The following is a 20,577-nucleotide window of genomic DNA, read 5'->3' on the forward strand; positions in this document are numbered from 1 at the left end:
TGATATGTTTGCATGGAGTCCCTCGGATATGCCGGGCATACCAAGGGAAGTCGCCGAGCACTCCTTGGAGATTCGAGCCGGTTCCAAGCCGGTGAAGCAGCGGTTGCGCCGATTCGACGAGGAAAAGCGCAAGATCATTGGCGAGGAAGTCCACAAGCTTTTGACGGCCGGATTCATCAAGGAGGTTCATCATCCTGACTGGTTAGCGAACCCTGTATTAGTTAAGAAAAAGAATGGGAAAATGAGGATGTGTGTCGATTATACTAGTTTGAATAAAGCATGTCCGAAAGTTCCCTTTCCATTACCACGCATTGATCAGATTGTCGATTCTACCGCGGGATGTGAAACCCTTTCTTTCCTTGATGCATATTCTGGTTATCACCAAATAAAAATGAAAGAGTCCGACCAGCTCGCGACCTCTTTCATCACGCCTTTCGGGATGTATTGCTACGTGACCATGCCATTTGGGCTTCGAAACGCGGGAGCCATGTATCAACGTTGCATGCTCCACGTATTTGGCGAACATATAGGCTCAACGGTCGAGGCCTACGTCGACGACATTGTCGTCAAGTCAAAGCAACGAGGAGACCTGATCCAGGACCTCGAGGTTGCCTTCAGCTGCTTACGCACCAGCCGGATCAAGCTTAATCCCGAGAAGTGCGTTTTCGGCGTACCTCGAGGCATGCTCTTAGGATACATTGTTTCACAGCGCGGCATCGAGGCCAACCCCGAGAAAGTCTCGGCCATCACGAAAATGGGGCCAATCCGAGACATCAAGGGTGTCCAGAGAGTCACGGGGTGCCTGGCGGCTCTGAGCCGTTTCATCTCGAGACTAGGAGAAAAGGCATTACCATTATATCGACTCCTGAAGAAGGTCGAGCGTTTTTCTTGGACCCCCGAGGCCGAGGAAGCACTCGAAAAACTGAAAAGGACGCTGACTTCGGCACCAGTCCTGGTTCCACCTCAACCTGCGGAACCGCTGCTCCTCCACGTCGCGTCGACGACCCAGGTCGTCAGCGCGGCGGTGGTGGTCGAAAGACAAGAGGAGGGTCACGCGCTGCCAGTCCAAAGGCCAGTCTATTTCGTCAGCGAGGTGCTTTCGGAGACCAAGGCGCGTTACCCCCAAATCCAGAAGCTGATCTACGCCGTAATCCTTGCCCGCCGCAAATTACAGCATTACTTCCTTGGTCATCCTATCACGGTGGTCTCTTCTTTCCCTTTGGGCGAGATAATCCAGAGCAGGGAGGCCACGGGAAGGATAGCAAAGTGGTCGGTCGAGCTCATGAGCGAGACTCTCACTTACGCGCCTCGAAAGGCCATCAAATCGCAAGCCCTGGTAGACTTCGTCGCGGAATGGACGGACTCCCAGCTTCCCCCAACTCAGGTCCAGGCGGAGCTGTGGACAATGTACTTCGACGGGTCACTCATGAAAACTGGGGCCGGGGCCGGCCTACTGTTCATCTCACCCTTGGGCGTCCACATGAGGTACATAATCAGGATTCATTTCGCCGCATCTAACAATGTCGCAGAATATGAGGCCCTCGTCAATGGTCTCAAGATCGCTATTGAGTTAGGAGTCCGACGCCTCGACGTCCGAGGCGACTCCCAACTCGTCATCGACCAGGTAATGAAAGCCTCGAGTTGCCATGACCCAAAAATGGAAGCATACTGCAAGGAGGTGCGTCGACTCGAAGACAAATTCCACGGCCTCGAGCTTGTCCATGTCGCTCGACGCTACAACGAGGCAGCCGACGAACTCGCCAAGATTGCATCTACCAGAGGCACAGTGCCGCCTGATGCATTCTCAAAGGATCTACACGAGCCATCCGTCGACCTAGACACGGGGGCTGGCGTCGACACCACCATCGCCCAACCAACCAATGCTGTCGATGCGCTCTTGATGGAGGAAGAGATGATGGAAATAGAACGACGACCGGGTCGACCATTCGATTGGCGCACACCGTTCCTCGACTGCCTTATCCGCGGTGAGTTGCCAGAAGACAGGACAGAAGCTCGTCGTATCGCTCGACGGGCCAAATCATATGTGATCTATGGTGAAGACAACGAGCTATATCGACGGAGCCCGATGGGGATCTTACAGCGTTGCATCACCATAGAGGAAGGCCGAAAACTCCTCGACGACCTGCACTCGGGGGCTTGTGGCCACCACGCCGCCCCACGGACCCTTGTAGGAAACGCTTTTCGGCAAGGCTTTTACTGGCCAACGGCCGTGGCGGATGCCATCGAGCTCGTACGCTCGTGTCATGGGTGCCAATTCTACGCCAAACAGACGCACCTGCCCGCCCACGCTCTTCAGATGATCCCCATCACCTGGCCGTTTGCGGTGTGGGGGCTCGATTTAGTAGGACCTCTACAAAAGGCGAAAGGAGGGTATACCCATTTGCTGGTGGCTATTGACAAGTTCTCCAAATGGATCGAGGCTCGACCCATCACTAACATCCGCTCCGAGCAGGCCGTCCTTTTCTTCTCCGACATCATCCATCGATTTGGGATCCCCAATGTCATCATCACCGACAACGGCACCCAGTTCACTGGCAGAAAGTTCTTGGATTTCTGCGATCAGCATCACATCCGTGTGAACTGGTCCGCAGTAGCCCACCCTCGAACTAACGGCCAGGTCGAGCGTGCCAACGGCATGATTTTGCAAGGACTCAAGCCAAGGATCTACAATCGATTGAAGAAATTCGGCAAGAGATGGGTCGAGGAGCTTTCCTCGGTCCTATGGAGCCTAAGGACAACGCCGAGCAGGGCCACCAAATACACCCCGTTCTTCATGGTCTACGGCTCTGAGGCTATCCTCCCCACAGACCTCGAGTATGGGTCACCTCGACTCAAGGCTTACAACGAGCAATCGAACAAAGAAGCTCAAGAAAACGCGGTCGACCAACTCGAGGAGGCTCGAGACATGGCCCTCCTCAACTCTGCTAGATATCAGCAGAGACTCCGACGCTACCACGACAAGCACGTGCGCAAGAGGGACCTCAACGTAGGCGACCTTGTCCTACGACGCCGGCAAAGCAACCAAGGACGCCACAAGCTAACCCCACCTTGGGAAGGCCCATATGTGGTGGCCGAGGTCCTTAAGCCAGGAACGTACAAATTGGCGGACGAAAAGGGGGCAGTCTTCACCAACGCATGGAACATCGAACAGCTACGTCGATTCTACCCCTAGAAGTCCTAGATTTACGATCCTACTTTTTGTACGAAGACTCTATAAATGAACGCATGAATAAATAAAGTCTTTCCCTCGAGCAGTTTCTTTCTGTACCAAAAATAGTTACGAGTTATAGTCTCGACGTAAAAAGGGGATGCCGACCATGACCCATCATAGTCCGCACCCCCTCGGGGGCTACCAGAGGGACGACCCCTCCCCAAGCGTCGAAAAAGCCAAAAAGTTTCTCTCTTTCCTACTTAGTAAACCTTGAACGATCGAGTAGTCGAGGCGCCTTGAGCCCCTCGAGGACCGAAGGATAGCGAGCCTGAGAACACCTACGCCCCCGGGCTATGGAAACTCTACTCATTCCCTCACCCTCGAGGCGATCGAAGCTGTGTTTTACGAAAAATCGAACAAGGAACACATGTGTAGGCGCAAAAGAAATAAAAGAACCTCGAGTGGAAAGACAAACAAACATTTAACAACCACAAAAATACTGTATCGCTTAAAAACAGGATTAACAAAGTCTTATACAAGGGGCCCCAGGCACCCCGAGCAGGCTCGCAGGCCTCAGTCCATGGTACGATCCTCACCGCCCTCACCTCCGCCCGAGCTAGCCTCAGGAGGGAGCACCTCAGGCTCGAAGAGCTTGGCCAACCTTTCCCCAGGAGCCTCCGCGTCGTCGATCAAGGCATGGAGCCTCTCCTCGTTCTCCGCGTCGGTCTTGGAGATGTCGGTGACGAAGCCATGGGACACCACCTCCATGTCGTAGGAGAAGCCCGAGCAGACAACCGCCATCGCCCGCTTCACCCCGATGTGGAGGGCATCCCGCACCCGATCTCGCAGCGTTGCGCCTATGTAGCACAACTGGTCGATCAGGGCGTCGCCTCGAGCGTCCTCCCTCGACTCATCCATAGGCTCGACCTCCCAAGAGGTCGAGAGATCGCTTATCGCCGTCCGCACTCGACGGTTCAAAGCGACCTCAGCCTCGAGTTGAGCCTTGGCGTTGCGAGCCTCGGCTTGGGCGGCCAGGAGCTCGTCCTTGAGCCCTACAAATGCCAATACAAAGGAGCTTTAGGAAAAACTCAAGCACACCTCGAAAAGGAAATTCGACAAAGGGAACATACCTTTGATGCTCTCCTCTAGAGCCGTGTTCTCGCCAACCAATCTGGTATTGGCACGCTCGATCTCTCTGTTGGAGCGCGTCAGCTCAGTATTGGCGACGCGGAGATCTTCGATCACCTTGCCAGCCTGAGCGACAGCTCCACTCTTCTCTAGCAGTTCTCCCTTCAGACGCTCGACGTCGTCAGAGAGACTGCGGGATCGAGCTCGCTCCATCTCGAGGTCTTCGAGGGCTTTCTTTTTTGCATCCTCGGTGGCACCCCTGGCGACCTCATTGTCCACGTACGCCACCTTCATCTTCTGGAATGTATCGCGGAGGGAGTCCAGGTCGGTTTGGAGAAGGCCCTTCTCCTTGTCCAGGTCCGCAATGATGCTCTTGTGGGACAGGACCTCCTCCCGGGCTCTGGACGCGGCCTCCTCGACCGTAAGAGCCCGCTCCCGTAGCCGCACCGCCTCCTCCTCCGCCTTCTTCGAGACCTCTCGGGCCTCGGCCAAAGCAGCCTCCCTCACCTTCTTCTCCTCCTCGAGTGCTATAAGATCTTTGTAAGCTTTAAGCAGCTTTTCCTGCGACTCGAGGAGTGGATCCTTGAGGAGGGGAAGCTGCTCCCATCCGCCCCTCGTGGCATGTATGAAGCTAGACTTGATGCGAGAGGTCTCTTTCATATCCTGTGAATCAGGGGTCAGGGGGATTAGAACACGGAGACCCGAAAGCACCACAAAGATTGGAGCTCGAGAAACACTTACAAAATAAGCGGGCCCGAGCCCGTTGTTGATGACGTCCGATAGGAGCCCCACCACGTGTTTCATCCAAAGGCGGAGCTCCTCGACGTGCTCCCACTTCTCGACTTCCTTCTTGTCATCGAGGAAGATATTGGGCTCGGACGGGTCGCTGGAAGCTCGGATACGAATCCGATCGGGGCACCAGTTCTCCATCTCCCGATCGGCCCGCACCTTGACGCCGCGGAGGAAGTTCTCGACGGTCTCGAGGGAACCCCCGTGGCGCAAGAACAGGTCGGCGAGGCAAGGGAACCGGCCGTCGTCGTCCACCGTTTTCCACGTACCGTCCTTGCTCCCAGACGATCCGATCTCGTCTTCCTCAGAGGGAAAACGGTCCTCCCACGCTCGACGCTCCCGGAGGAACCCTGGGGCGATCCCGTCCATGCCGTAGAGTGTCCCCTTGATCTCGGACTCGGGGTCGGTAGGGGTGCGCATCATGCAGGTGAGCGCCACCACTCCGTCCGTTCGCCCCGACTCTGCCCGGATCGCGGCAGGCGCCCCCGGGAGGAGCCACGCTGGGGTGGGAGGCCCGTACACCGGCAAATCTCCCTCTTGATTGCCGGGCTCTTGCGACGCCAGCGGCGCCGGTTCGCAAAATTTGAGGCGGGGGCTCGAGTGGCTCGTTCTCTTGGCCCCCCAGCTGCTGCTGCTGCTCCTCCTGCTGATGCTGCAGTTGCTCCTCCGGCTGGGGTTGCTGCTGCTGCTGCTCCAGTGACGGCTGCGTCGCCTCGCGCTCCCGCCCCTCCTCCTCCACCATCTTCCTTTGCGCCTCGAGGACTCGAAGGCCTGCGGGCCAGGGAGTCCGTCCTGCGACGTTGGGAGTCGACGCTTCTTCCTCCATAGGTCGAGCGCCCCCAGACGCTTCGTTGCCATCAGACGTATCGCTGATGGTGATGGGTTCCCCCTCGACCCCCAATCGAGAGGGCTCGGGGGCTCCCTCTGACGCTCGCGTCTGGGGGGCCGCATCATGAGTCGGTGGCGGCGGAGTAGGCGCGGGACGAGGCAAAGCCCTCTCGACGCCGGCTGAAGGTTGGGTGCTTGACGGGCCTACAAAACAAAGGGTAAGAGTCAGACGTTATGATAACCGACGTAAGAATATCGCGACACCCAGGAATTAACTACGAACCTGGTTCCGTGGAGGCGGCACCCGTTCTGAGCCTCTTGGCCATCGATGGTTGGGCCTGCTCGAGGGTCCGTTTCAGCCTGAGAAAAAGTTGGCATGTGAGGAAGGGTGAAAGAATGGGGGGACAAAGACCGCAACAACAAAAGGGCTTACCCCACGGGCAGAACAGCTCGCCTTCCGCCTACCCGACCAGCGGGCCTCGAGCCACCCCGCGTCGGGGCGCTAGGCCCCTCGGGGGCAGAAACTGGCCTAGGTACGTCGGTCCCCGCCTGGCGGGCGCCGGGACTCGCGCTCCTACGACCAGCGTCCCCTTTCTCAGAGGCCGCAGCGCGACCGCGAGTTAGCGGCCCCGACGCCTGGGACCTAGCCGGACCGCTCTCCCTGGGCGCCAGGGGAGGGCGCGGTGTGTCTTGGCCCGCCTTGAGCGCGGAAGGAGCGTCGGGCCGGGGACGACGAGATCCGCTCGGACCCTCCTCCGGCGCCTCCGTCCGGGGGGCGTCGATGTCACCTCGAGACGGGCCCTCGAGGATCCGATCGAGGCGCGACGCCATCCCCTCGGAGTCGTCGCTACTCTCGTCGTCGTCATCGTCATCGTTGGGGGATTCTTCCTCAGGTTCCCCCCTCTGCCTGGATTTGGCTCGACGCGCCTCTAATGCTTGGCGGTCGAGGTTCTTCTTCTTCTCCCCCTTCTTTGCGGAGTCCTTTGCAGACTTCAGCTTTTCGGCGGATTGGCGCCGTTTGTCGCGATCGACCTCGTCCTCCTTTACCGGAGGCCTCGAGGACCGGACATCAATTCGACCCTGCCAAAACTAAGGTAGACTTAGAAGAAAGAGAGGGAATAAGGGAAACCCAGAATCGAGGATGCACGTAAGAAGAAAGCGTACCAGATCGATCGAGCCTGCGTCAGGCCTCATGGGGAAGCCGTTGACATGCTCCGGCTTAAAATCACCGGCAATTGCGGCCCTGACTCGGGCCGCGACTTCGTCGTCCGCCGGAGGCTCACTGGACATCCGGCATGCCTCGAGGTCCCGAGACGAGACGCCGGGGCCCATCTCGTCCATCCTCAGCGGTCGTGACATCAGAGGGAGAACTCTCCGATGATGGACGGCCGAGAGGACGAGGGCGGCGGTCAAACCTTCCTGGCGAAGCTTCTTCAGGGCGTCGAGGAGAGGGTCGAGCCGAGGCTGATGAGCTTGGACGACGCCGTAAGTCCAGTCCGCTGGGCGCTCCAAGATCAGACGGCCCGAGTAAGAAGGAAGGAGGTTGTCGTCGTTCCGCAGGTAGAACCATTGGGAGTCCCAACCGGCGTGGTTGGTCGACAACCCTACCGGGATGTACTCCCGCGGCCGGTCCGTCTTCCCCGTCTTCTGCACCAGATTGAGGCAACCCGCTCGCACGGGTTTCCTCACGCCTGCGGTTCCGGTGGAGGCGTGAAACAGCTCGCCCCTGTAGAGGTGAAGCCACAGCTCCCAGTGCGGCATCATCCCTAGGAAGCCCTCACACACGGCGGCGAAGACCGCCGCCACGGTGATGGCGTTCGGAGAGAAGTGCTGCAGCTCCACCCCATAATGGAAGCAGAGGGCCCGCATGAAGCGGCTTGGAGGCGCGCCCAGACCGTGGCGGTGAAACTTGGCGAATGACACCACGTAGCCCTCGGGCGGCTGAGGCGCCCTGTGGCTCGCCGGCGGCGCGATCCACTCTGGCGACGACAGCGAGGTGCGGCGGCGCAGCAGTCCCTCCTTCTCAAGCTCCAACAGCCGGCGCTCCGTCATCGACGACGGGCGCCAGTCGTCGGCGGCAACGAGTCTTACAGGCATCTCGGCTAAAGGGACGGCGAGTTCGCTACAGCTCGAGGGGGCGTAGGCGCGTGAGATGGCAAGAAGGCAAAGGCAGCGAAGGAACAAGAGCAAGAAGGCGGAAGAGAGAGGAACGGCGGTGCCGCGACGACGTATTTATAGGCAGCCGTCCGCCAACGGACAGATCCGAGAAGTAAGGTAACCCCCCCCCATAAATGCGCCGCCTGACAGTTCTCTCTCTCTCCTCACAGGCCGGACTCTCCGAATTCCTCGCCGATACGGTGTTGTAACGTCATCCGCCTAAAAAGACGCGCCCAACGGGCAGAAAGGCGAACCGCCACGGCCGTTTCCTTCCCTCGTAAGCCAAGAGACATAACCGCAAAAGTCTCGAGAGGTCGATGGCTGGCCCGCCGAAAGGGTTCGACAGCCGATCTCGAGCGCCAGAGTCAGGGATCCCCAGCGAGCGGTCGAAGATCGAGGCCCGCCTCGAGGACTTGCTGGCGATGTTCAAGGTAGGGTCGAGACAGTCGAGAGGAATCCCCCCGAAGGGAGGCATCGAGCCGCTGGACTCTATCGAATGAGACCGGTATCCCCGACCACGTCGACCCTGCTTTATGAGGACGCCTCCGGGCTACAGCTGACCCCCTCGAAAGGGGCACAGGTTCTCACTTGGACTACCCGCTAGGAACTCAATTTGGGGTGGAAGACGCTCGCTCTATCGAGAGTACGTCAAAACCCCCGGGCAAAAACGAGCTAGTCAGAACCTTCCACCACTGGTGTCGAAAGCGCTTCTGCGAATTAGATAACATAACCCTCGAAGGAGTTAAAAACTCCTCCGAGGGCTCGGGGGCTACCCCGCGGGGTCGCTCGCGCGCCCCCACGAAAATTCAACCGTAAATCAAAAACCTCCATTCGAGCGCTAGCGCTCAAATGGAGGCTCGGGGGCTACTGTCGAGGGTATCGGTAAAGGGTACCCTCAGCGATGCGCATTATGAGATTGCCCGTACGAAGGTTGGGACCCTCAATTCGACGCTTTAATCTTACGTACGCGCCGCCATCGACGGTCGCAGCCTCGAAGACGGAAATAGCGTCGAGCGAATCGGTCAGGGCTCGAGCGACGATTACCGTCGAAGACGGAAGCGAGCTCGAGCGAACCGAGAGACGTCGAGCGTCAGGACACTGTCCGCCGCCTGACGCGCGCACGCGGGCGGGAGCATTAAATGCATCTGACGTTTCCCACCTAACACATGGGTCACGGAAGGCGTGATAGGGAACAAGCTTCTGTCCCATCGTTCTTTTTGCAGCCTTCCCACCGAACGACCCAGGGTGTGTCAGGACGCAGGAAACGAGGATGAAACGTCTAATCGGGACCCCCTCGAGACACCCAAGGTCAGCGCTCCGGATATCAGCATATTACGCGGCGCCCGACCCTCGACCGAACAAGGTCCCTTCCCAGGGACAAGTCGGGCGTCGACTGACAACACCACAGCTGCTCCGCCGGATCCGCCACCATACCGTACAAGCATGCGACCTCAGAACCAGCACAAGGCGGCTGGCAGGGCAGAACACAGGAGCACGCGCAATCATCACCGAGCTATCAAGATGGGACGGCTCGAGGCCATGCCGTACGGAAGCCTCGAGTAGGTCAGCGCTCCATGCGGCTATCGATCCCTACTCTAACATCTATGCATGTACCCTGTGACTCTCCTTGGAGCTATAAAAGGAGGGACTCAGGAATAGGAGGGAGAGACATCACAACACAAGAGCACACACACGTAGTAGAGCTACACACTTCATACCACGCTTGTATTCGCCCCTGTACAAGCACTTAGGTGCAAGATAATACAAACTCTCTCCCCCCGCTGGACGTAGGGCCTTCTCTTGCCCGAACCAGGATAAATCTCTGTGTCTTCTTGCATCACCATCCGGAAAGAGGAGCACGCATACAAATTTACTCGTTGGTGTGACCCCCCGGGGGAAAAACACTGACAATAGGGGCAACACAAGTCATCTAAAATGTGTTGGTCAAAGTGGAGCGATATATGCGACTTGAGGCATTGTGACTAACAAACGATTTGAACCTTGTTTTATATGACCTAATCAAATTGATTAAGTACTTGCCATCTACCTTTATTATATATCGATAATTAAATAAACATTTTTATTATATTTAAAATAATTTTTAAAAACACGTGCGCGTCGCACGTGCATTTTTGCTAGTATTGTTAAAGAGAGATAATAAAAGTTTTATAATAATAAAACTCTTCTATACTAGTTTTAAAATATAATGCCCTGAAAACTAAATCATAAAATCCCGCTGAGGATAACCTTACGGCACAAGTACATCACCCACACGAGAACAAACGTGGGCCAAATCGAAACTACTTTGTCTGGGCTAGATTAAGCCCGCCTTTTGTCTGGGCCAGATTAAACATGTTTTTTGTCTGGAAGGTGGCATCAGTACATCACCCACACGGCATGCTAAAACTGGGCATGGCGGCCCGAATGAGCGGAGCACCGTGGCCCATGTAGGGTTTTGATCGGTCGTGTGGTACAGCCAGATCAGACATGGGGCCCACCTGTCTGGCACTGACATAATAGAGGCGCCGCGGCTAGAACACCTTCTCCCCCTTTCCGGCGTTTTTCCCACGCTCACCGCGCAAAACCCCCGGGGGAAAATTTTGCTCGGCTGCTCGTCCCGCCCGCCCCCTGCCCCTGCCGCCCTCAAGCCTCGCCTCCCCGCCCGCGACGACTCGCCGGAGAGGCGAGGCTCTGGCCTCTGAGATTTCCGGCGAGGCGGTGACATGTACGCCGACACAATGAAGGGTCACCAACCCAAAGGGCGCACTAGGGACTACGGCACCTTCAAAAAGCTCGCGGCTGCCTGGCCGAGATACTTCCCCGAGGAGGCCGACGTCGGGCTATCAGAGTCCGACCACAAAGTCCGCCTCGTCACCGACCTGGCTGAAATCTTCTCTACGCCCGAGGTGGCGGAAGTCCTTCGCTCATCGGTAAGTACGCGTGCTCCATCTCCTGTTTTAGTTTAGCGCCTTCATCTCCTGTTTCATGTGTTGTTCAGTTGGTGGCATTCTGTGTTGGTTACTCGAGTGGTCGAGATTTTATAATTTTGGTTCATATGGACGGTGGTATTTGTTGTGGTATGTGTACTGGTGAAACGAGGAGGATTTTCGCGGTTTGGGGGTTATTTCGCTTTTGGTAATGTTATTAAAGTCGCATTACAAGCATTTGTTCAGAAGTTTGCAGGATTGATGCTTAGTGTTTGTTTACTTTAACTCCCTACTGTAGTATCTTAACCAGAAAGGTAACTAGTGCCAGGTATTTATGGTTATTAATCATAGTTAGGACCATGTGTTAGCAGTTACTCAATCCATCCCAAATTATAAGTCGTTTGACTTTTTTGACATCAAGTTTGACCACTCGTCTTATTCAAAATTTTGTGCAAAATGTCACTTTTTTTATTATGTATTGGTTTATTAATAAAAGTTCTTCAAGAATGACTTAAATTTGACTATATTTGCACCAGTTTTTTGAATAAGACGAGTGGTCAAACTTGGAGTAAAAAAAGTCAAACGTCTTATAATTTGGAACGGAGAGCATCCAACTCCATTAGAAGCAAAACCAAGCACTGACGCTTGCCTTTAGGGGCTGTACCTTCTCCTCTATCAATAGAAATGGGCAACTGTCTTGTGCCGATTAGTTCGGAAAAAAAGCACTACATGTAGTAATGGGACAACGGCAGGAGGCTTGAGGCTACAGAGGAAAGTACAGACTATTAGAGGGAGGTTGATATAGTTATTAGAGATACATCAGGGGAATTCAGAGGAGGATGAAGAGTTCTAGAGGTCAAGTAAGAACAGTAAAAGGGAATGGTTCATTTCTGGTTCAGTCGATTGGTGCCTTCTCGTGCCCTGTTTCCTTCTTGTACTTCCTCCTGGCAAGCCCAAACTCACCCGCCCCACTCCCATGTATTCCCTCCATTCCAAATTATGTCATTCTGTATTTTATTTAGTGCATAGATAAAGCTATACACCTAGAAGTCATAACGATTTATAATTTGGTTTATCACTGATGAACACCAGCCATCCATAACTAGGAAGGTGTATTGCTACAGTAGCAATCAAAGAAATCCAGAAGGTGACTAAAAATTTCATGAACCAACATTCTGAACATAGCAGGTGTCACTACCAGGATGCCATGTTAGTTGTGGCAAAACATGAACAAGCTGTTGAAACTGTCAGTCATATGGACCCAGCTATAGTTGGATGTTTTCAGAACTATAGCCAATTGGTGCTTGTTTGTTATCAGTTCCACTGTAAACTTGGTCTGGTCTTCACGTGGCCATCCCTGCAATTTTTTATTTGCTGCAACCTTTCAGGTTTAACTGAACTATGTATGCTGTTTTTTAATGCAAACTATGTATGCTGATAACTTGTACCTCAACCCACACCACTTGACTACTTTAGTAAAATTGTTCCTCACCAGATAAGCACCAATATGAAGAAATCATCTTTAGCATCACCAAACTTTCGCTGCCTTGCTCTCTGGTGAGCTCACGGTCTCTGGGGCTAGAGTTTTCACAGGATAAGCTTGACACTGTAAGTATTACAAACAAGAAGTGCAGTCTCGAGTAAGCAATTAATCACCAACTGGTCTGCCAACACATTCACTGAGGTCCGGTTGTCATCATCAATCAAATTACCAATATCCCTTTTTTAAATGACAATGGCAAGTGGTGCATCTCCTTTATAAGTGGCAGCTCTCACTTCCAATGTCAATATTGAACTGATCAGCTTGAGTAACCAATATAAAGAAAATATGCAGCTGATTATCTTGGCCACGCATGCTGTTTCCTTTTTCGAATTTAGGATTAAGGTTCCCTGTCTGCTTGTTGAGTAATTTGTAATATGCAGCCTGTACTGACAAAATGGGTACAGTTCATTCTATAATTCTATTTCCTAAGTCCCTTGTGATATGCCTACTCTAAGGCCAACACACCAGGCATAGTATGTTATAAAATCATGGATATGGGAATACTAACCTGTCTGTAGGATTGTAGTTTGTAGAGTACATTACAACAGATGCCTTCTGTTTTTTAAAGTGCGAAAGGGCCTCTGGCTGAGTTGGTTAGGTGGCACGAGTAGCACTCCTCAGGTCCCACACCAAAGCACAGGTCTAAGGTCCGACCCTGGTTGTGGTCGTTCTCACTTGGGCTACGTTGCTGCTATGTATGGATGGGGCAGGGGTTTGGGTGTTTTCTCGACCTACGTGAGAAAGTCTTCTTAATGAAAGGCCTGGAGGCTGTCTTACCCCCCACAGGTCAAGGTTTTAAAGTAAATGCTTCTTTGCAGTTTTTTTATAGTGCTGTAGACAATATAATCATTTCAAAGTCAGCCTCAATGATATCTCTAAAAAGTTGAACTGAGCAAGTATTCCTTTGAGTTTTTCTATTTCTTAAGCATGAGAGCACAAGTGCCTCTGGAACAATTAATGGCTGTCTGCCTTACTTTATCATGTTTTATGTGTATATTTGTACATGAGGCCTTCAAGGTATTACCACATGTGAGCTACGTATTTCAGAACTCTTTAGCAGCTTTTTTCTAGGTGCTGTATGGTGTCTTGTACAGGAACTCACCCCACTTGGCTCATGTGCTTACTTCTATATGCACAGGTTGAAGATGATGACAGTGACACCGTATGTCTTCCAATGGATTTCCAGCAGCTTCAAGAGCTGTGCGTGTTTATTAAAGATAAACTCAATGAATCCCCAAAAGAAGTCTTGCTTTGCATGGGACTTGCAGCTCATCTGGTTGATGTCTATTCATCTTATAATTTACTAGTATGATAACGGACCGTGTGCCACTTCCATTCAATGTATGTTTATTCTTGATATTTTTTCAGGTTCTGTGCTTGAGTAAAACGAACAAGATCAATATCAGGCTTTACAACACGGGGGAGGCTATTGCACTGAAGAATCTAAAAGCAGCCTTTATTAGTAAATCACTTCCTGCCTTTACTCATGTGTTTATATTTTATTAGTGCGCATATAATTACTGATATGTGGATTTTTGTTTCCCTTGGTAGAGAAACTTGTCACAGTGCGTGGTACTGTGCTCAAAGTCAGCACTGTAAAACCTATTGTTCTGCAGATGAAATTCCGATGCATGAAGTGTGGTAAAGAAATACCCCGTGTGTTTTCTGATGGGAAATTTTCTCCTCCAGTGTCCTGTACCATTCAGGGATGCAAGAGCAGAAGCTTTATCCCAGATAGATCTAGCGCACAGCTGATGGATTTCCAGAAACTAAGGCAAGGGGCGAGTAAACTCATCTGAGCTTTCCTCCAATTATATTGTGCTAAAACCTTTCCTTTTCTTTATGTTCCCATCCAGAATACAGGAGCTTGCAAGCGCTGACAACCACGAAGGCCGAGTGCCACGGACCGTAGAGTGTGAGCTTACAGAAGACCTTGTTGATTGTTGCATCCCTGGAGAGATCGTAACAGTAACTGGAATTGTGAAAGTACTCAACAACTATATGGATGTTGGAGGAGGTACATTCAAAGTGACTACAACAGTGCTCTTTTCTTAATTTTCCTTGTGTTATTTTGCTAATTGTTTCAACAATAGTTTTAATAGTTTATTTGTCAAAAGTTGTTTGTCTGTTTAGATCCTTGGATTATCTGTGCCACATCTAGAGTAATATAACATTGTCAACCTTTTGTTTCATTTTTTCATTACTTCATTTATTTTGGAAGTCTAGCTCTGGTGCGTTTTGGACGATGCGGCATAAGTAGTTCATTAGAAGTATTATAGTTATAGTGTGATGCATTTGTCAACATAAGGACATCTCTATTACTTTATATTGCTAAAACATTCTCTAGTTCCTGGGTTCCATTATTTCTTATAGTTTCTTGAATTAGGACTCAAGAATATTGATAGTATGAGGAGATGGAGAGAACAAAGTAGTGATTATATGTAGTTGCTGTGTCCTTATGTTCAGGTCCTCCATTCACTTGCTAGTAAGGACTAAGCACCTGTTTTGTTCCAAACAAATTGATTGAGCTTTCACCTTTTTAATTTAGAGTGCTTTGTTTGAATATTTAATAGATCTATAAATCTATGATTAATATATTCAGGGAAGTCCAGAACCAGTAATCAAGGTTTATACTACCTGTATCTGGAGGCAGTTTCAGTAAGAAAGTCGAAGTCCCATGCTGTTTCTGACAAAGAAAATCAGACTACTGGAATTTATCATTTTCAGCCTTGCGTAAAGGATGATTTTGCTGTCAAATATAAAGAAAAATATGGTACTGATGTATTTCGCCGAATACTTCAATCGTTTTGTCCCTCTATCTATGGGCATGAACTTGTAAAAGGTATTTTCTAGCCCCTGTATTATATCAGAGTTACAAGATATTTCTGCCAGTTATTTGATGTCGTTAAGAGATCTTCTATTCAATTTGCTCTTGTCTCAATATTTGAAGATGTGATATTGTGAAATCTTTTGTTCCCTTCAATTTCTGTGTATAAGATAACTGGTTTTCAATAACAAAGAGTGTGCTTATTCTGTCCCAAAAGAGTGCATCACAATCTGAAGCAATTCTATAGTTGAGGGGCTAACAAAGCCATTATCAGCTGATGTCTATGGAAAATGGTCAAGGCACTCCTTTTAGTCATTCAGGCCTGCTGATTTCATTTCTCTCTTATTTGCATATGATTGCTCGATATAACTAAATTCATGTACGCTGATTTTCAGCTGGTATCACACTCGCTCTTTTTGGCGGTGTGCAGAAGAACTCAATGGATCAAAACAAGGTCCCTGTCCGTGGAGATATTCATGTTATTATAGTTGGTAATTTCTTTGTTTACCATATATCCTGTCAGAACTTCCATAGTGTTGTTCATGATGCGATTATGCTCTTGCTTAAAATACTACAGGTGATCCAGGGTTAGGCAAGAGCCAACTCCTCCAAGCTGCAGCCGCTGTTTCCCCACGAGGAATATATGTATGCGGGAATACGACAACAAGGGCTGGCCTAACTGTTGCAGTGGTTAAAGATTCTATGACAAATGATTATGCATTTGAGGCTGGTAACCATAAAACATATATTCCTTCATTATAATTTTTTAAGCCTTCTGTTCAAAATCGTATATTAATGATGGCATTTTTGTGTTCAAAGTGCTCGTAGTTTTAGAATTTGCAATGCGATCAAAATAAAGTTGGGTCCTTAACTTACAGGTGCCATGGTCCTTGCTGATCGTGGAATATGCTGTATTGATGAGTTTGATAAAATGTTTGCAGAGCATCAGGTATTATAATTATTTTTCACCTTATGAAGGTTCGATGAAGTGTTCATTGGTGAGGAAGTTCACATGCCTTTCTAATTGTGTTTCTGTTTCTGGTTCTCAGGCTTTACTTGAAGCCATGGAGCAGCAATGTGTTTCTGTTGCAAAGGCTGGCCTTGTAGCGAGTTTATCAGCTCGTACTTCGGTGTTAGCAGCTGCAAATCCTATTGGTGGTCATTATGAGTGCGTTAATATTTTCCATCCTACTTATTGAAAAACTTGTTATTTCTCTCCATTCATTGTTCTTGATCAGTCATCTCCATTCATTATTATTATTATATATTTTTTAAAAAAAGATATGCTGATGCCATGTACTGTTAAGCCTGAGAATGATATCTGTCATTCCTGACCACTCATCTCCGTTCACCTTTTTTTTAAAAGAAATACTGATAGCATCTACAGTTAAAGCGTTATGTGGCTGCTGGGATTGAGGGAGATTGATTGGGTTGAGGGAGCGGCGGGCTGAAGGCGTGAACAGTACCTGCGCTACAGGGAGGCGGCTGTGAGAGCAAGAGAGGAGGCTAGGGTTTTAGGCGCTAGGAACGCCGGCCGCGGGGCTCTGCCCACGGCCGGCAAGAGAGAAGGGATTTCCTTCTAATCTCTTGCTTGATTAGATTGATACATCTCCTCTCCTTATATAGAGAGGTTTACTTGACTTACAAGCAAGGCTTACTTGACCCCTAAGCAAGCGACCCTTCTCTCTAATTAACCCTAACACTAATGGGCTATGGCACCAGCCCAGGCCCAATAGGTCCCTTACGTACTCTAACATAAAGACATATGTATGTGGAATTATTCTAGTAGTTTAGGTGGTCTAGAGTGGTATGTGGTGGTGATTTTATCATATGAAACATTACTTGATTGAAATTTTAACTTTGATCCTAAATTGCAAGTTTGCAACTGAAGAACTGAACTGGAAGTAAAACCATTCATCTGTTGATATTTTCTGGTGTAGTTTGTCCCAATTACTTCTCTTGGCCATTTGTAGTTTATGCGATTGACATTGGTATCAAGTATACTTATCTCTTCTTTCTTTTTTGTGCTTTGCTTTTAATGAGGATTCAAGCCTGAATTCCATGGCTAATGTATGCCCATTTTATTGCCATCTAAATACACTGTTTGTTGCAGTCGAGCAAAAACAGTGAATGAGAATCTGAAGATGAGTGCTGCCCTCTTTTCTCGGTTTGACTTGGTGTTTATTCTACTTGACCAGCCAGATGAGTCACTAGATAAAAGAGTGTCAGACCATATAATAGCTGTAAGTGGCTGTCAGACATGTTTGCCAATTCATACCTCACAAAGCATAGTGACACTCATGTAATGCATTGAATCTATAGTTTGTAAGAATGATTTTGTCTTACCGAACATACTACTTATTGATTACTAAGCCAAAATTTCCTGCAAGCAGCTCCATACCAATGATCTTGATAATTTCAGACCCAACAAGAGGATCAGAACAGGTTATTATTACATACTGTTTCTTTTATCTATTGTACAAGTGAAGTGTAAGCCGTTGTTCATCTTCTGGAACTTTGCTCAGTGTCACAATTTGATGGTGATCTGGGGCTTGGAGTTAGTGGAAATTCAGTAGCTTCAAGACTGAGGCTACACCCAGAGAAAGACAAGGGTTTCACTCCATTAGCTGCGCAACTTCTTCGCAAATATATATCTTATTCAAGAGAACATGTCTTCCCCCGGTATCTTGTTATTATTGCACTTTTAGTTACGTTAAAAAAAATTATTGTACTAGCACAAGTGCAATGCAAAGAATAGTTTACTTTTTATGCCTTATTATGCCCTTTCTCATTCACTTTTCTCCCCTCTTTAAGAATGTCAAAGGCAGCAGCTGCAATTCTGAAAGACTTTTATTTGAAGTTGAGAAACCGCAGCACTTCTGCTGATGGTACGCCCATCACAGCCAGGCAGTTAGAAAGCCTAGTCAGATTAGCTGAAGCTCGTGCCCGCGTGGATCTAAGAGATGAAGTGACTGAAGAAGACGCTCAGGTAAAATAACTGAGGATTTGAGTTCTGCAGAAACTGTTTAGAGCCATAGTTAGACAGTCCACATTTTCCACCGCGGCTGTCATTTAACATTCTTGCCATGTTAGTAGAATGCAACTTAGAAAATCTCACAAGAACACCTGCTTTATGGTCATAATTGCAGAAATCGAAATGTTTATTGACTAGTTGCAATGTGTCATGTGGGGCAAGTCCTTCACAAGGCGCGGCAAAAGGGCAACGACCACATCAGGCCATGGTGGTGGCTGATCAGGCCCAAACAGGCAGGTCTAGAACTTAGCCAAGGAGGTTATCAATTTGAGAGATTTAGGAATATAAGATAAAGATAGAGTGAATTTAGGAGTTTGTTTGGGGAGCTTTGGCTGCAGGCCTGTGTAAGCCATTCAGCACAACAGATTGAATCAAGAATGTATTAACCTACTCTCTATCCCTCTCTGATCAAAATAAGTAGCCGAGGGGTAAGACATCGCTCCAATCCTAGTCGCGACTATGATCTTCATAGTCGAGGCTCGCCGCCCACTGTCCCATCATTGCCGCCGTACTGGCAACACAACACAATGGACCCAAGATCCAAGGATCATAAGATTTTACAGAACTTTCTTCAATCCATTCTGCTTATTGAACTGCTTCGTCTATTAGAACGGGCTTTTGTGAAATATTTTCACCATGAAACATGAGCTTATGCGCCACTAGCTAAGAGATATGGGGGTCGTGATGCCTACGCCTGAGTGTAGCTCTTTTTCAGCCAAACAAATGTCTGTCAACAAAATACAATTATAAGCAGCAGCATGAGGCACATTATTTTAATGTTCAATTTGTCATGTGGCACTTGGCAGGATGTTATTGATATCATGAAAGAATCTCTGTATGACAAATATGTTGATGAGCATGGTTATGTCGATTTTGCTCGGAGTGGTGGGATGAGCCAACCAAAGGAGTCAAAGAGGTTTCTGAATGCATTAAACAAGGAAGCTGAGTTGCAGCAAAAAGACCGCTTTTCAAGAACTGTAAGTCATGTGGCAAATCTTGTTTTTAAGTTCAATTATCATTCGGAATCTGCTCTATTTGGAAGAAAAGCCACTACTGCAGTTTGAGCATTTTTTTCTTGTAACAAAAGGAAAAAAAAATCAAATTCTCTTGTAAACTTGGTTTTTTTTCCCTGTACTTAAGAAAAAACACATGCACATTCTTGAAATTGCTGTGTGAGCATTTTTCGTCAACTAGACAGGAAAATCTATTTCTGGCTTGTTTGCACAAAAGCAACACATGCATACTTTTTCTTTTGTGCCATTTTTTCTAATTCCTGATTGCTGGCTTGCTGCCCTCATGTTCTATCATTTTGCGAGTACCAGGAGCTTTGCACCTTAGCTGATAAGATCAGCTTGCGAGTTCCAGACTTCGATGCTCTTGTAGAAAAGATGAACATCGAAGGTTACCTTATTAAAAAAGGATCAGGGATGTATCAGGTAAAGTCCTACAGATCTGGTTAGGGCCAAGAAGTTATAGCATTGCTCTTGGTCTGAATAAGATGCTGTTTTATACAGCAGATTCATGATATGACATAGCTTCTTTTTATGAACAGCTGGTGACTGTGTCATATTAACAATGCCAGCCAACGAGGTCAAGATGGTGAGTTTTCTTGAATGAAACAAGAATTTATACTGGCTTTGTCTGTACTAGTATCCGATCTTACGCATGACCGCTCTATCTTCAGGATGATCTCCAGACACTCTAGAAAGGCCCTAACCATTTCAACATGATTGCCATGTACCTTTCGACTCATTTCCCCCTTCCCGTGACAGATGTTAGGTTTTGAGGCTATGCATATCCTCATGGCTGCGCACATATGTGCTGCACTGTACAGGCGACTGAAGTGCAAGCGTTGCAGGATGACCACTAACTTTGATAGCTTGATGCATGCCATGGTTTCGATATGATACTGTGAAGCAGGATCCCTCTATGGCCGTTATTAGTTTATATAGATTTTCAAGTTTGGCAATGGAACATCCAGAATTGCATACGATGTATTTTGCGCCCATTACACTATCCGATCACTTCGAAAACATCCAGCACGCTGTAAATTACCCCCTACAACACAATAAATAAAAAAAGCACTCCAACTTTTCAGAACAGACAGAATGATCTTTTGTTCCAGGTACCACCATTCCCACTGCAAATCGTGAGTTTGCTGTTACCATCTTG

The 20,577-nt window shown here is 49.2% G+C and overlaps 1 protein-coding gene across 3 annotated transcripts; it reads left to right on the forward strand.

Annotated features, from left to right (window-relative positions):
* On the forward strand, window positions 10,639–20,395 carry LOC8061784 (probable DNA helicase MCM8). 3 transcript variants are annotated; one of them, XM_021447615.1, is made up of 18 exons: window positions 10,639–11,004; window positions 13,683–13,820; window positions 13,913–14,006; window positions 14,096–14,318; window positions 14,401–14,561; window positions 15,147–15,386; window positions 15,767–15,862; window positions 15,949–16,101; window positions 16,250–16,320; window positions 16,421–16,539; window positions 17,485–17,614; window positions 17,765–17,816; window positions 17,897–18,053; window positions 18,186–18,360; window positions 19,212–19,382; window positions 19,728–19,841; window positions 19,958–20,004; window positions 20,178–20,395. In XM_021447615.1, the coding sequence occupies exons 1-17, from the start codon at window positions 10,798–10,800 to the stop codon at window positions 19,976–19,978; spliced, it is 2,322 nt and encodes a 773-aa protein (XP_021303290.1). In that variant the 5' UTR covers window positions 10,639–10,797; the 3' UTR covers window positions 19,979–20,004; window positions 20,178–20,395. The 3 variants fall into 3 exon arrangements, with proteins under 3 accessions (XP_021303290.1, XP_021303289.1, XP_021303291.1); XM_021447614.1 differs by having other exon boundaries at window positions 10,640–11,004; window positions 20,090–20,395; XM_021447616.1 differs by having other exon boundaries at window positions 10,640–11,004; window positions 14,234–14,318; window positions 20,090–20,395.

Source organism: Sorghum bicolor, chromosome 9 (assembly GCF_000003195.3).
Source record: "Sorghum bicolor cultivar BTx623 chromosome 9, Sorghum_bicolor_NCBIv3, whole genome shotgun sequence".
Classification (NCBI taxonomy): domain Eukaryota; kingdom Viridiplantae; phylum Streptophyta; class Magnoliopsida; order Poales; family Poaceae; genus Sorghum; species Sorghum bicolor.

Coding starts and splice junctions, on each gene's coding strand:
- LOC8061784 (XM_021447615.1), top strand. CDS start 10,798: ATGTACGCCGACACAATGAAGGGTCACCAACCCAAAGGGCGCACTAGG. Junction 15,863..15,948: donor TATTCATGTTATTATAGTTG/GTAATTTCTTTG, acceptor AAAATACTACAG/GTGATCCAGGGTTAGGCAAG. Junction 19,383..19,727: donor AAGACCGCTTTTCAAGAACT/GTAAGTCATGTG, acceptor TGCGAGTACCAG/GAGCTTTGCACCTTAGCTGA.